Raw genomic sequence first — 15,631 nt, forward strand, 5'->3', positions numbered from 1 at the left:
TATTGGCACCAAACATTCAATTAAATCAATAACATTCTAATTTGTACTCTTTGCCTAGATAGAACCTTTGGCACCAAGATCGCTGATGTTCAAAACTCGACATCTTCAGAGTTTGCTGAATTCCGTAGTCTCTCTCTATGGCTCTATGTGCCCCAGCCCAGTCAGTCAATTAGACAACCCTCTCTATGCTCAATAGTCCTTACTTCCTGCTGTTGAAGCTGCTGTTATGATTGTTTGTGAGAGATGAAGGGGAGATCTTTGGCAAAGCAGAAAGATTGGAAGTACCAGATGACCTTCAAAAGATAAAGAAAATCATGAGTTAGAGAGAAAGGATAAAGGCTCTCAAAGAAGAGGATTTTGAGAGATGGAGGGTTCATTCAAAAAGTATGGAAATAGGTTAAACCAGGGGTTTTCAAACTCGGGTCCAGGTACTGCAGGGCGTCTGCCATTTCTATCAATATCACAAGCTGCAACAGAATATCATTGTGGATACAATGCGTCTCTGCGTCCAGTATAAAGTTAGTTAAAGGTAGTTTCACGAGCTAATGCTAACTAGCATTAGCCCAATGACTGGAAGTCTGCAGGAACAGTTAGCATGCTAAATGTTCCTCTATTTCTGGGGAAGTAGATAAAGGGCTTCATTGCCAAAATCTCCAACAATCCCTTTAAAATTGAGGAAATTATAGTAATTGGAGATGATCAGAGTTTGCTCTATATAGGAAATTCTTAGGCGGGCCATCCAAGCGGTAATTTTAGGGATGGAAAAAATTGTCAACTTAAATGACCAAACCCAGATAAAAATCATGCATAAAAGATATTGAACTATGATTTAATAATACCAACTTTGAGAACTAACAAAGAAAGCTAGAGTCAGGGAGATCGAAAACTCCAAAAACCGGGCATTCAATGCACATGCCCATTGATTTTGTTATGTTTGGGCAGAAGAACAATGCATTAGCCATTGGAAAATGCATAAAACTGCAAGAAATATGCTATAAAAAAGCTAAATTGTCTCTCAGCTCCATGCCAAACTATGTACACTGCTCAAAAAAATAAAGGGAATACCTTAAATAACACATCCTAGATCTGAATGAATGAAATATTCTTATTAAATACTTTTTTCTTTACATAGTTGATTGTGCTGACAACAAAATCACACATGAATTATCAATGGAAATCAAATTTATCAACCCATGGAGGTCTGGATATGGAGTCACACTCAAAATTAAAGTGGAAAACCACACTACAGGCTGATCCAACTTTGATGTAATGTCCTTAAAACAAGTCAAAATGAGTCTCAGTAGTGTGTGTGGCCTCCACGTGCCTGTATGACCTCCAAACAATGCCTGGGCATGCTCCTGATGAGGTGGCGGATGGTCTCCTGAGGGATCTCCTCCCAGACCTGGACTAAAGCATCCGCCAACTCCTGGACAGTCTGTGGTGCAAAGTGGCGTTGGTGGATGAAGTGAGACATGATGTCCCAGATGTGCTCAATTGGATTCAGGTCTGGGGAACGGGCGGGCCAGTCCATAGCATCAATGCCTTCCTCTTGCAGGAACTGCTGACACACTCCAGCCACATGAGGTCTAGCATTGTCTTGCATTAGGAGGAACCCAGGGCCAACCGCACCAGCATATGGTCTCACAAGGGGTCTGAGGATCTCATCTCGGTACCTAATGGCAGTCAGGCTACCTCTGGCGAGCACATGGAGGGCTGTGCGGCCCCCCAAAGAAATGCCACCCCACACCATGATTGACCCACTGCCAAACCGGTCATGCTGGAGGATGTTGCAGACAGCAGAACGTTCTCCACAACGTCTCCAGACTGTCAAATGTGCTCAGAGTGAACCTGCTTTCATCTGTGAAGAGCACAGGGCGCCAGTGGCGAATTTGCCAATCTTGGTGTTCTCTGGCAAATGCCAAACATCCTGCACGGTGTTGGGCTGTAAGCACAACCCCTACCTGTGGACGTCAGGCCCTCATACCACCCTCATGGAGTCTGTTTCTGACCGTTTGAGCAGACACATGCCCATTTGTGGCCTGCTGAAGGTCATTTTGCAGAGCTCTGGCAGTGCTCCTCCTTGCACAAAGGCGGAGGTAGCGGTCCTGCTGCTGGGTTGTTGCCCTCCTACGGCCTCCTCCACATCTCCTGATGTACTGGCCTGTCTCCTGGTAGCGCCTCCATGCTCTGGACACTACGCTGACAGACACAGCAAACCTTCTTGCCACAGCTCACATTGATGTGCCATCCTGGATGAGCTGCACTACCTGAGCCATTTGTGTGGGTTGTAGACTCCGTCTCATGCTACCGCTAGAGTGAAAGCACCGCCAGCATTCAAAAGTGACAAAAACATCAGCCAGGAAGCATAGGAACTGAGAAGTGGTCTGTGGTCTCCACCTGCAGAACCACTCCTTTATTGGGGGTGTCTTGCTAATTGCCTATAATTTCCACCTGTTGTCTATTCCATTTGCACAACAGCATGTGAAATGTATTGTCAGTGTTGCTTCTTAAGTGGACAGTTTGATTTCACAGAAGTGTGATTGACTTGGAGTTACATTGTGTTGTTTAAGTGTTCCCTTTATTTTTTTGAGCAGTGTAGAATTCCTGGAAATTTGATGAAGAACTGCTCAAATCTCTCAGGTCAATAGAAAAATGTGTAGAATTGCTTTGAAACAGCAACACTTTCTCTATGCCGCCAAGACGCATTTCTAGGTAATAGACTGTTAGAGCTAAACCTTCCAATGAACTGTGGGGAGGTCAAAATAAACTGTTTACCAAATCTATTAATTTTAAAAAGTCTACCTGCCATTATCATTCACCTGAGACAAGACATAACGTATTATGGGGGTCCCTATGTCGCCAGTTTGCCTGGGCGGGGTCCCTGGGCAAGAAAAGTTTGAAAACCCCAGAGTTAAACAATAAGAGATATGTCAGCAACTAAAGCCAAGCAAATAGGATAGAAGCAAATATATGATAGGGAGTTGAAATTCAAAGACTAAAGACTATAGGAAAATAGCAGCAAAAATAATCATAAGGGTCTGCTGGGTTGAACATAAATGTATACATTGAATGAATAAAACAAACTTCGCAGAATAAACTAGCATAGAGAAAACTCAGCCTCAGAGGAACCAATGTCTTTCAATCCCCAGGCCAAGTGAGAGTAATTCCTGACAGACACACTCACTTAGGTGCAGAGGAACCTCTAGGCCACGATCCATCCTCATTCTTCTGCTCTATTACCAGGACCTGCATGGATATCAGAAATAGAAACATAATACACATATAAATATATGGAAACATAATACATACATGTTAAACTTTCTTCGCCAGATTGGCCTACAATACCATAAATGTAGTACTATGACAACACTCGTCTGGTAGTATTTAAAAATCTGTTTTACAATTGCATCTACTTACAGTAGGGCTACACGATATGGGCAAAACAAACAAAGCTATTTTACCAAATATTGCCATTTTACTTCCGATAAAGATCAAAGACCTGGGAGAATGTTTTTTTTTGTGAACTGTTGGAATCATAGAAATAATGATTTTATGTCAAGAACGAAAATAAAAAAATTAATATATTTATATTTTTAAATCAGTTCTATTGTCACACACTGAGGCTCTATGACTGTAGTCTATTGCCACTTTCATGACTTATGATTGGCCAACAACAAGCTACAAGCTCCACTCTCTTGAAACGCAAGTGCAGCAGCATAAATTATGAAATGTCTCTTGCTCTCCCTACTGCAGCATTCACATTTGGATCTGTACAGTCCCTTCAGACAAGTCGGTTAAAATTACACATGCCTGAGACCCGTGACACTTATCAGACCCGACCTAGACCCGTAACATTATCTAGCTTGGGTCCGGATACGGTCTCAGGTATTCGGGTACAGGTGGATCCGTGAAGATCTCTAATGTGTGGGAAGTAGTCGGAAGGGTAGAGAGGGATAGAGACGGAGTACAATGTAAAAACAGACATAACACAAGGTTGAGAGGCATTTCAGAATATTTGCATGTATTTCTTGCGATTTCTATGTAAACTCGATTGGAAATGCAGAGCTGCTGCACAATCTGTTTAATGAATCTACTTGTACTTCTCAAATCGGTTTACTGCATCTAGTAAAAAGTAGTAATTTCCCAATCTCATAATACAGAGAAAAAGGGAGATGAATCATATCCCTAAGTATCCCTTTGCCTCTTAGTTGGCTTTGTCGTGGGCAGACTGAAAAGCCAAAGTGGGGGCCTGGGTAGTGTCCAAAATGGAACCTTATTCCATATTTAGTGCACTACGTTTGACCAGGCCCCAAAGGGCCCACATGGTGGAAAATGTAGGTGGGGAAAAATAAAAATGGCACAGCACAGAGTCCAGAGAAACAGTTGCTTTCAAACTAGGAAAGGGAAATCCTTAATCGACATCCACGTCTCTGGTGCCCGAGGAACAGTGGGTTAAGTGCCTTGCTCAGGGTCAGAACGACGGATTTTTTACCTTGTGGCTAATTGAGCAAAGACAGCAATTCTGCTCATAGATTATGCATATATGAACTGCACATTGACACAGTCGGCCCAAAGTGGGAGGTTTAAGAAAGCCTTAGTAGTCGCCAAAGTTCCGGAGCATGTCTAAAGAATGTATCAGTGATATGTATTTCTTGCAACTTTCTCAAGACATAACTGCATGGGCCTACCACTTTGTGTTGCCAGTTAGCGATGCCGAAACAGTCATTTATAATGGCTTTCCCCATAAAACTTTCCAAATTAAATATTAAACTGCAAAGCATACCTGGCAAAATGATGATATCAATGTGATTTGTATCCATCGGGTGGTCTTTTGTCTCGTAAACTCTGCTATCGCCATACAGAAAAACCACCCGCCAAACACCAGTCTCTTGACATGCACAACTGAAATTAAAGGGCAACTACACACCAAAATGTTTTACTTTCTTTCCCAGACCTCAAAAGATGTGATTTAAGCAATGTTGTGGACAAACCAAATTGGATGTTCTATTAAGTGTGATTTTGAGAACAAAAACCAAAAAAAAAAAGATTAAAAAAAGGGGAAAACAAGGCTGATAGTTTTTTGGTGCTATGCCAAATGTATTGGCTGGTAGATTTTCCCCAACTTTGTCTTCATGAAGTTTGTTTTTGGCAATATTCATAAACTATGTTGTGGATCGTTCAAAATCCACTTACATTTGTTTACACCTCGTTCAGTCACGTTAGCTAGCTAACAACCTTGTTATTTTACTAGTATATCTAAACACTTGGGTGCACAGAAAAACCAGGGAAAAGGATAGCTTCATTAGAAGATAAATCTTCATAGCAATTAATTAATGACTGATTTCATGCATGTCACCACTTAAACGTGGGGCTCTTAAAGAGACCGTTTAAAATGTGATGTAACTCATCTCAATAGGTCCTTCAAACTCAACGCCAGTTTGCAATTTTTCATTGGTCCTCTCTAATTAGGGACCGATTTAGATCTGGTCACCAGGTGGGTGCAATTAATTATCAGGTAGAAAAGAAAACCATCAGGCTCCGTGCCTCGTAGGGTAAGAGTTTATACCCGTCAATAGGTAGAGCTTTTACACAATGTACAAACCTAATATTTCAAAAATGACTATAATTTCAATGGCAGGTTTTTGTATTAACATTCTAGTTTTTAAAAACCAATGTCTTTACACGGTTAAATATTAGTTAGAGCATAGCATGTGCTTCAGGTTGTCATGAAGTTGGCCTGTTGGGGGAGGTTTATGACCCCCATAAATACCTTTCCCCTTTTCTCTCTCTCTACTCTATAGAGTTGACTCTTGTAAAGCCTTTGTAACAGAGTCTTAGTAACATTGAAAGGTGGGAAACGGAACCATATTTCGGTAATCCAACCAGTTGAAAATATGCGTTGGTACTTAATGAACATGATCTCAGATCAGTTGTTGTCTGAGACATTACTACTAATGACAGGATGACAAACTGTATCTTGGAAAGTCGACACGTTCTAGTTATCAGATTCACATGGAATTGTTGTGCAATTTAAACGTATTTGTGAAAAGATTAAATGTAATTTTAGCTTCTTAAATGAGAGAACGGTTTGTCATAGGGAAACCCTGCTCACTCAGAGGCCCCGTCCAAGTGAACAGACTTTGGTTGTAAACTATTTAACGCGCCCTTCTTTCACCACTATATAAACCCGTTGACGAAAATTCAGCTTTCTGTACAGAGGACGACGGTCATATGTTAAAAGGGCTCAGATAATAACGAAATTAGCATCATGTTCAATGTGAAGGTGACGATCGACACGCTTAAAGGATGAATTTCAACTATACCAACCAGAATATAGCACGAGCTTAAAAGTATGGCAACTTGGTATGAACTTTGAACACTTCACTCCAGAAGTGATACCTCCTAGCCGTTGAGTTACCAGCAGTTGCTGTAAACGTGGGCTAGGAAAGGACGGACGACGTATCCAGTCTAACACACACACACAACGAAACTACAACGTATTCAGTTTACCACCAGAGACATTCTTCAAAGGACAAGAGATCCCTGCTGGGCAACCCGGCCTTCCATCTACAACCAACCTAGTGAAGCGCAGCTCAGAGTAAATATTTATTGCATTTTCCAAATGGGTGGTTATTTAGAATGCATAAGATTCTGTATTTACAATAGCATCCCGTTGTTACTCGGTCTTCCTGCTCTTTCATTCAAAACCCAACCCCCTTTCTTTGTGTAACCAGCAATCATCTGTTCCGTCCGGTAGGGACGTTTTACTTGACATAATTTGTAATCAAATGTATGATCATTTAGGTATTTAGTAAATAAATTAAGTCAAATTTTGTATTGCTGATTCAACTTGTTAGCCAGGGTTCGTGAAGATAACCAAAGATGTACAACTTTCAGATGAGACTAAATAAAGTGACGATTAAATATTGACTGCTACTGATGTAAAAGATTACTTGGTCTATATGAGTTTATTCGGAAGATAACAGCTCTATAAACATTATTTCGTGGTGCCCCGACTTTCTAGTTAATTACATTTACCTGATTAGCTTAATCAGGTCATATTATTTTATAGAATAGCATGTCATCACTTAATCCGGCAGAGTCAAAAACACAAGGTAATCAATTTTATGTTTTACTCTTAACTTTAAATTGGAGGCACTAGTACTACCAATGACATTTTAATTTAGAGTCCTGAGTGCACTATGTAGGGAACAGGGTGCCATTTGGGACACACTCCTGTATATCCTCTAGAGCAGCTGTTACCATCGAGTGGAATGTCCCTCCAGTGACCCATTGCCCAGTTGTCTAGTTTAATCCCTGCTTGTAAATGGATGTTTAGGCCTAGGCTACTTCTGGTAAACTCCCCCAGGTGGGGGGGAAAGGACACTTGCAGCTTCGCTGTTCTTTGGAGCCAGACACTTAAAATGTGTATAATAAGACGTGTAGGCTATATGTAGAGTTGAAGTCAGACGTTTACACACACTTACGTTGGAGTCATTAAAACTCGTTCTTCAACCACTCCACAAATTTCTTGTTAACAAACTATAGTTTTGGCAAGTCGATTAGGAGAACTACTTTGTGCATGACAAGTAGGTTTTCCAACAATTGTTTACAGACAGATTATTTCACTGTATCACAATTCCAGTGGGTCAGAAGTTTACATACACTAAGTTGACTGTGCCTTTAACCAGCTTGGAAAATGCCAGAAAATGATGTTATGGCTTAAGAAGCTTCAGAAAGGCTAATTGACATAATTCGAGTCAATTGGAGGTATACCTGTGGATGTTTTTCAGGGCCTACCTTCAAAATCAGTGCCTCTTTGCTTGACATCTTGAGAAAATCAAGAGAGAAATCAGCCAAAACCTCCTTGGGAGCAATTTCCAAAAGCCTGAAGGTACCACGTTCCTCTGTACAAACAATAGTACGCAAGTATAAACACCATGGGACCACGCAGCCGTCATACCACTCAGGAAGGAGACGCGTTCTGTCTCCTAGAGATAAACATACTTTGGTGCGAAAAGTGCAATCAATCCCAGAACAACAGCAAAGGACCTTGTGAAGATGCTGGAGGAAACAGGTACAAAAGTATCTATATCCACAGTAAAACTAGTCCTATATCGAAATAACCTGAAAGGTCGCTCAGCAAGGAAGATGCCACTGCTCCAAAACCGCCATACAAAACCCAGACTACGGTTTGCAACTGCACATTGGGACAAAGATTGTACTTTTTGGAGAAATGTCCTCAGGTTTGATTAAATAAAAATAGAACCTTTTGGCCATAACGACCATCGTTATGTTTGGAGGAAAAAGGGGGAGGCTTGCAAGCCGAAGAACACCATCCCAACCGTGAAGCACGGGGGTGGCAGTATGATGTTGTGGGGGTGCTTGCTGCAGGAGGGACTGGTGCACTTCACAAAATAGATGGCTTCATGAGAAATGAAAATTATGTGGATATTTTGAAGCAACATCTCAAGACATCAATCAGCAAGGTAAAGCTTGGTCGCAAATGTGTCTTCCAAATGGACAATGAACCCAAACATTCAACAAAGTTGTGACAAAATGGCTTGAGGACAACAAAGTCAAGGTATTGGAGTGGCCATCACAAAGCCCTGACCTCAATCCTATAGAAAACCTGTGGCCAGAACTGAAAAAGGCGTGTGCGAGCAAGGAGGCCAACAAACCGAACTCAGTTACACCAGCTCTGTCAGGAGGAATGGGCCAAAATTCACCCAACTTATTGTGGGAAGATTGTGGAAGGCTACCTGAAACATTTGACCCAAGTTAAATAATTTCAAGGCAATGCTACCAAATACTAATTGAGTGTATGTAAACTTCTGACCCACTGGGAATGTGATGAAAGAAATAAAAGCTGAAATAAATCACTCTCCACTATTATTCTGACATTTCACATTCTTAAAATAAAAGTGGTGATCCTAACTGACCTAAAACGGGAATATTTACTAGGATTAAATGTCAGGAATTGTGAAAAACAGAGTTTAAATGTATTTGGCTAAGGTGTATGTAAACTTCAGGTACTTTATTATAATTACAGTGGATACTACACTGAACTAAAACAATAACGCATCATGTGAAGCGTTGGTCCCATGTTTCATGAGCTGAAATAAAATATCCCAGAAATGTTTCATACATACAAAAAGTGTATTTCTCCCAAATTTTGTGCACAAGTTTGTTTACATCCCTGTTAGTAAGCATTTCTCCTTTGCCAAGATGTCACACCTCTCAGGTGGTGGGTTATATCAAGAAGCTAATTAAACAGCATTATCATTACACTGGTACACGGTGTTAAGATGTCACCGAAGAGGATTGCTGACGTTTTACATACTTCTAACCAACTGTGCTATTTTGTTAGTTTTCTTGCGTTGTTTAACTTATTTTGTACATAATGTGGCTGCTACTGTCTCTTATGACCGAAAATAACTTCTTGACATCAGAACAGCGACTACTCACCCAAAAACTGGAAAACCTTTCTCCTTTAATGTGTCTGACGAGAAGGATATACTGTTTTCCCGGGAACAAGCCCAAAACCCCGCAATTTGCGTGAAGCCGGAGGAAAAGGGGGCAGAGGTCGGGCTGCCTTATGAGAATTCGTAGGCGAGCAAGTAAACTCCCACTGCCATCCGTTCTTTTGGCTAATGTGCAATCATTGGAAAATAAAATGTATGACCTAGAATTAAGATTATCCTACCAACAGGACATTAAAAACTAATATCTTATGTTTCACCAAGTCGTGACTCAACGGCGACACAGGTAATATAAAGCTGGTGGAATTTTCCATGATTCGGCAGAACAGAGAAGCTACGTCTGATAAGACGAGGGGTGGGGGTGTGTCCATTTGTCAATAACAGCTAGTGTGCGATGTCTAATATAAAGTAGTCTCAAGGTATTGCTCACCGGAGGTAGAGTACCCTATGATAAGCTGTAGACAACACCATCTATCAAGAGAGATTTCAACTATATTATTCCTAGCTGTCTATTTACCACCATAAACCAATGGTTAAACTAAGACCGCACTCAACCAACTCTATAAGGCCAAACAATAAAATGCTCATCCAGACCACCTTTAATCCACACACAGATGCATACAAACCACTCCACCATCCATTTGGCAAATCTGACCATAATACTATCCTTCTGACAATCAAAAACTAAAGCAGGAAGTACCAGTGACTCGCTCAATACGGAAGTGGCGTCTATGCTACTGGACTGTTTTGCTCTCACAGACTGGAATATGTTCCGGGATTCATCCAATGGCATTGAGAACTATACCAACTCAGTCACCGGCTTCATCAATAAGTGCATCAAAGACGTTGTCCCCAGTGACTGTACGTACATATCCCAACCAGAAGCTATGGATTAGAAGCAACAACTGCATAGAGCTAAACTCTAGAACTGCCGCTTTCAAGGAGTAGGACACTAATCCAGACGCTTATACAGGCTGTCTCACTGTTGTGTCGTCAACAAACGTAATGGTGTTGGAGTCGTGCTTGGCCAGGCAGTCGTGGGTAAACAGGGAGTACAGGAAGGAACAAAGCACACATCCCTGAGGGACCCCGTGTTGAGGATCAGCGTGGCAGATGTGTTGTTGCCTACCCTTACCACCTGGGAGCAGCCCGTCAGGAAGTCTGGTATCCAGCTCCTTGATTTAGGCAGACCTATTCTTTAGCTCGGTGAGGATGTTGCCTGTAATCCATGGCTTCTGGTTGCAATATGTACGCACGTCGGGACTAAGTTGATGCACTTATTGATGAAGCTGGTGACTGAGGTGGTATACTCCTCAATGCCATTGGATGAATCCCAGAACATATTCCAGTCTGTGCTAGCAAAACAGTCGTGAAGCGTGGCAACCGTGTCATTTGACCACTTCCGTATTGAGCGAGTCACTGGTACTTCTTGCTTTAATTTTTGCTTGCAAGCTGTTCTGTCCTGCCAATGCATGGAAAACCCTGACAATTGTATATTATCTGTGTCATCGTTCAGCCACGTCTCAGTTAAACATAAGATATTCGTTTTTAATGTCGTGTCGGTAGGATAGTCTCGAACGGAATTTATCCAGTTTATTCTACAGTGATGGCATGTTGGCTAATAGAACGGATGGTAGAGGCAGGTTACCTACTCGCCGACTAAATTTTCACAAGGCACCCTGATCTCCTTCACCTGTATTTCCTTTTCTTCAGGCAAATGACAGGGATTTCAGCCTTGTCTGAGAGAAAAATGATATCCTCACTAAAGAAAAAATCTTTGTCCAGTTCGAGGTGAGTATTCGCTGTTCTGATATCCAGAAGCTCTTTTTGGTCATAAGAGACAGTAGCATCTACATGAGAAAACCCCCCCACAAAATAGCACAATTGGTTCGGAGCCTGTAAAACGGCAGTCATCCCCTCCAGCGCCATTCCTAGTAACAAGAGCATAGAGAATTTCCTTGTCAGTTTGCATGGTGTGGAATAATCTAGATCCTATATAACTGGTGCGATGACAGGACAGGAAGTAGAGACAATGTATAAATAGCCTGATATCCAAGGGTTATTTCATACCTGTCCTTGGTAGAGTCCTGCGTCCTGTATAGTGCTGTCCGGTTTGTTCAGAGGCTCAAACGTGTTGCTCATGTACTTATTCCACAACCTGGTCTCTTTCTCGTCTGGGATACTGAACAGTTTACGCATCTCCTTCTCAATGGTGTCTGCATGACAGGAGGTTATAGAACAAAGGTAACAAATAAGCAACATGCCATATACATTGAGTATACAAAACATGTAGGTGACCGATTGAAAAAATTGTACAATGAAAATAATGGTCATATCAATGCTTACTAGGTTTACACCAATATAATGGTACTCTATAGCTCAGTTGGTAGAGTATGGCGCTTGGTAGTGCATGGGTTTGATTCCCAGGACTACCCATACGTACACGCATGACTATAAGTCACTGTAGATAAAAGTGTAGGCTAATACTTATAATACTATTATTATAAGCATTTCAGTGCTTGAGGCATCACTACAGTCCCTGGTTCGATTCCAGGCTGTATTACAACCGGCCGTGATTGGGAGTCCCATATGGCGGCGCACAATTGGCCCAGCGTCATCCGGGTTTGGCCGTCATTGTAAATAAGAATTTGCTTTTAACTGACTTGGCTAGTTAAATAAAGGTAAAAATAAAAACGGGGTAGAAAACATGTGGAAATAATCCATGAGGAAAAGAGACTAGAGTTTCTTCTAAATAAAGATACTATCTGCTCCATTCAATCTGTTAGGGAGAATAAGTGTCTGCCTACCTATCGTGTCCGCTTTGCTGAAGCGTCTGGTGACCACGTTGTCCATGTTGCGGTCTTCACACAGCTTCAGTTCTGTGAGGTACACCTCCACCTTGCAGTGCTTCACAAACATACCCTGTTCTACCACCTGTCGAAATATGTCAATAGAGTGTGTCTTACATAATGACAGATGGCAAAAGAAAGCTCATTAACAAATATGATTGTTTTTCAAATTAAACACTTGACAATGTTAAAGTTCTCTTACATGACAGATGGCATGAGAAGAAAATAGTAATCACTCGGTTACAATTTTGGCAATTAAACTCATTACATTGTGAATTTTGATCTAATCATTTGTTGTACATGATGGCATATGAAGGAAACAAATATTTGTTGCTAATTAAACTCATCATGACATTGCTCCGATATGGGCAAGATTTGCATTGCTGATTGAGTACAAGTTGGAACTTGCTAAAACTCTTCAACATTGAACAGAGAAGCAATCACCAACTTCACCAAGGAAACAAGAAATAAAGAACACAGCATATGGCAGTAGAAACAAATTAAGAATTTGGCTACCCAGTTAATAGGACTATCTACACACTGAAAGCATTGTAAGTGTATAAATTATAGGCTATACTTTCTAACTCCGTTGATAGGAGCGTATGACGGAGAATCTTAATATAGCACCAGAGTGTAGACATAGCTGAAGGGTCCATTCCTATTCATTTCACACAGCCCCTCCGCTGGTGGCTGGCCCCACACCGTAGGGTACAGACCCGCCCTAACCCCAGGCAATGAGATCAGCTGTAGGCATGGATCAGATTCACCCACCAGACATCACCCACCGCCCTTCTTATAAAATGAATGCCCGGCAATGGCATGCTAACAGAGATAAAAGGCAGGTTAAGTCCCACAGTAACAAACTGACAGAACAGCCAATTTCGAAAACAGCTATGCTAAGAACCAACTCCGATCCACCCACGCCCTCTCGCTTTCTGCTTAGGCTCTCTCCCTTGTTCGCTCTTCCTTCACTCTTAAAAAGCCTCTGCCGCTCTCTCTGTTTGACCTCAGGCAGCATTCCGCTATTTGGAAAAACAAGGACACTCTAGAATCACTCCCCAGGTGATAGGTTCTCTACGTTGAAGCTGAGTGGAATCGCAATAGGAGAACCCGGAAAATCAATTCCAACAGTCTGACAACACGGTAAAAGAACCCCCAAAAGTGAGAAAGAAAACCTCCTGCATGTTGTGTCTCGAAGCTCGCTCCATGTTGCGGTGTTTCAGTCATCCAGAGCACTCTCTGAAAATAGAAACGGCCAGGGCCACTCGATACCCCCCGCAACATACATGGCAAAAAGGGGAGGATCAATGGGGAGAGAAAAATAAAGCACTGCAGCAGCCATGATGCCATGACTGGCTAGATTTGAAAATGCAGAAAGCCATGTCTGGGCTCACGGAAGTACTGTAGGCCCAGCTGGCAGCTAGCCGTTAGAAATAACCCTACGTTATCATAACCCCGTTGGTGTTTCCAGGAACACAATCCTTATGTGAGTTACTGGCTTATATTGTAGTCAGTTGTCAGAGTTAAACCAAAAGCACACTGAATAAAAAAGCAACTCAATAATATCAATGTAGCCTACTTCCACTTTAGAAAATCTGATCTTCTGTGGACAACATTGAATCGGTATGCATCTGTACTCGGTACCACTTTAGGTTTAAAAACTAAGCAAGTCCTTATACAGAATGTTAGTTTCGGTCCATGTATTACAAATAATAGCTAGCACATTTGGAATACCGGTAGCTAAATTGTATCAAAAACAGCCCAGCTGCGTTTCTCTTGAAGAAGACGGTGAGAGGCAAAACATTGAGATAACTTAAGCTTGAGATTCAGTTACTAGCTGGGAGGGACTTAATATCGATCTAGAAATCAAAGTTATCCTGGTATCCTTTTTCACAATCATCCCAATCTGACCTGAAGTATATTGATCAATCCAACCCTATAGAACACATGTGAGATTGACACAAATGGAAACTTCTCAATTACTCCTCACACCACAATAACCTCTTCGGCTACAAGTAGGTTATCGACAAACAGGCCAAACGGCGACCATTGAAATGTAATTGTGCACTGACCATATTATCTTATCTCATACTATTCACCACTTCACATAAAGTACCTGAGCCTTGTGCTCTGACTGAGCTTCTCGTTCATCTGACTACCGCTGAGGCACTGGTGCTACGTACACTGTACCCAATCAGCTCTTATACCCATACAGTAAGTCTACATTACTTTGTTTATTTGACCACTTAAAAACAACGATATTGGACCACACCAGCCATAATTAGCCACTAATGTCACTCATCCTTACCTTGCGTGAGATAGGCTCTTGTCCCTCCATCAGTGGATACCAGCTCACTAGCTTATTCCAGCCTTCTGTTGGGATCAGGATGTAGTCCAGCTCATCAATGAGGTGCTCCTTGATGGCCAGAACATCCCCATCTACTCGAGAGAGTGAGACAACCGGGTCATGTTCATTAGGCAACAAACAATAGAAAATGGACTGACACGGAAGGACTACCTGAACCTGGCCAATAACAAGCATACATTTTTGTTTGTCTGTTTGTTATAATGAATATGACCCAGGTTGTGGCGAAAGAGGGATTATTAAAGGGAAACATTTTAGGACGATGTATGCCTAGGGTTATAATGGGGTTGTTCAATTGGGACAGCTTCAATGGTGGTAGCCTACTCATAATGGCAGTTTCAAATACAATAAAACAAAGCAACAGATAGCTTTCTATAGACCAGAGAAAGGCTACCCTTGAACATTTTCATTGACGTTTAGAGTATATTATATACCTACTTTTTCTGTCAGCCTACAGAAATTGCATGTATAACAGCCTTTAGTTTGATATATTAGGTAAGATACATCATGTTGATCACTCTAAACATCCTGTACTGCGCAAAACAGTGGTGGGTTCATCTGGACACACTGGGGATGAGTAAAAAGATTATGTCATGAAGTCACCTTTTCCACTAATCTCTCCAGAGATAGACAATAAATATTGCATCAAGGAGGTCTGAGTGTGGTGCATCTTACCACTTGTAAGGAGCCCCGAGTTGTCCACTGGTCCAGGGTAGACATTCTGGTCTCCCATCTGATATTTGTCCCAGCTGTCAAAGCCCACATATTTCTTCCACTGTTTGAACCAGTGGCTGTCCACTAGGTACCTAATGTAGAAAGAGCACCGATGATTTAGATTTGAGATGATGCTAGATTAGATCTAATGAGTTTGGGGTAGCAGATGGTATCTGATAAGTAAATATTTTTTTATTTAAAAAAGTACAGGCAGGGTACCC

General features: G+C 41.6%; 1 protein-coding gene across 6 annotated transcripts in view; it reads right to left on the minus strand.

The window, feature by feature from the left end:
• Window positions 1-15,631, minus strand: part of usp15 (ubiquitin specific peptidase 15) — a 37,788-nt gene that overhangs the window by 21,301 nt on the left and 856 nt on the right. Inside the window, exons 2-7 of one of the 6 annotated variants that reach the window (XM_031797645.1) lie at window positions 15,372-15,502; window positions 14,640-14,770; window positions 12,290-12,416; window positions 11,553-11,698; window positions 3,185-3,246; window positions 204-293 (exon numbers count right to left, since the gene is read on the minus strand). In XM_031797645.1, the coding sequence (XP_031653505.1) occupies window positions 204-293; window positions 3,185-3,246; window positions 11,553-11,698; window positions 12,290-12,416; window positions 14,640-14,770; window positions 15,372-15,502 (687 nt within the window). Of the gene's footprint in view, window positions 1-203; window positions 294-3,184; window positions 3,259-11,301; window positions 11,414-11,552; window positions 11,699-12,289; window positions 12,417-13,506; window positions 13,597-14,639; window positions 14,771-15,371; window positions 15,503-15,631 lie in introns of those variants that run through there. The other 5 variants (XM_020452162.2, XM_031797647.1, XM_031797646.1 and 2 more) reach the window with 5 other exon arrangements.

This window comes from Oncorhynchus kisutch, linkage group LG19 (genome assembly GCF_002021735.2).
Source record: "Oncorhynchus kisutch isolate 150728-3 linkage group LG19, Okis_V2, whole genome shotgun sequence".
NCBI classification, from domain to species: domain Eukaryota; kingdom Metazoa; phylum Chordata; class Actinopteri; order Salmoniformes; family Salmonidae; genus Oncorhynchus; species Oncorhynchus kisutch.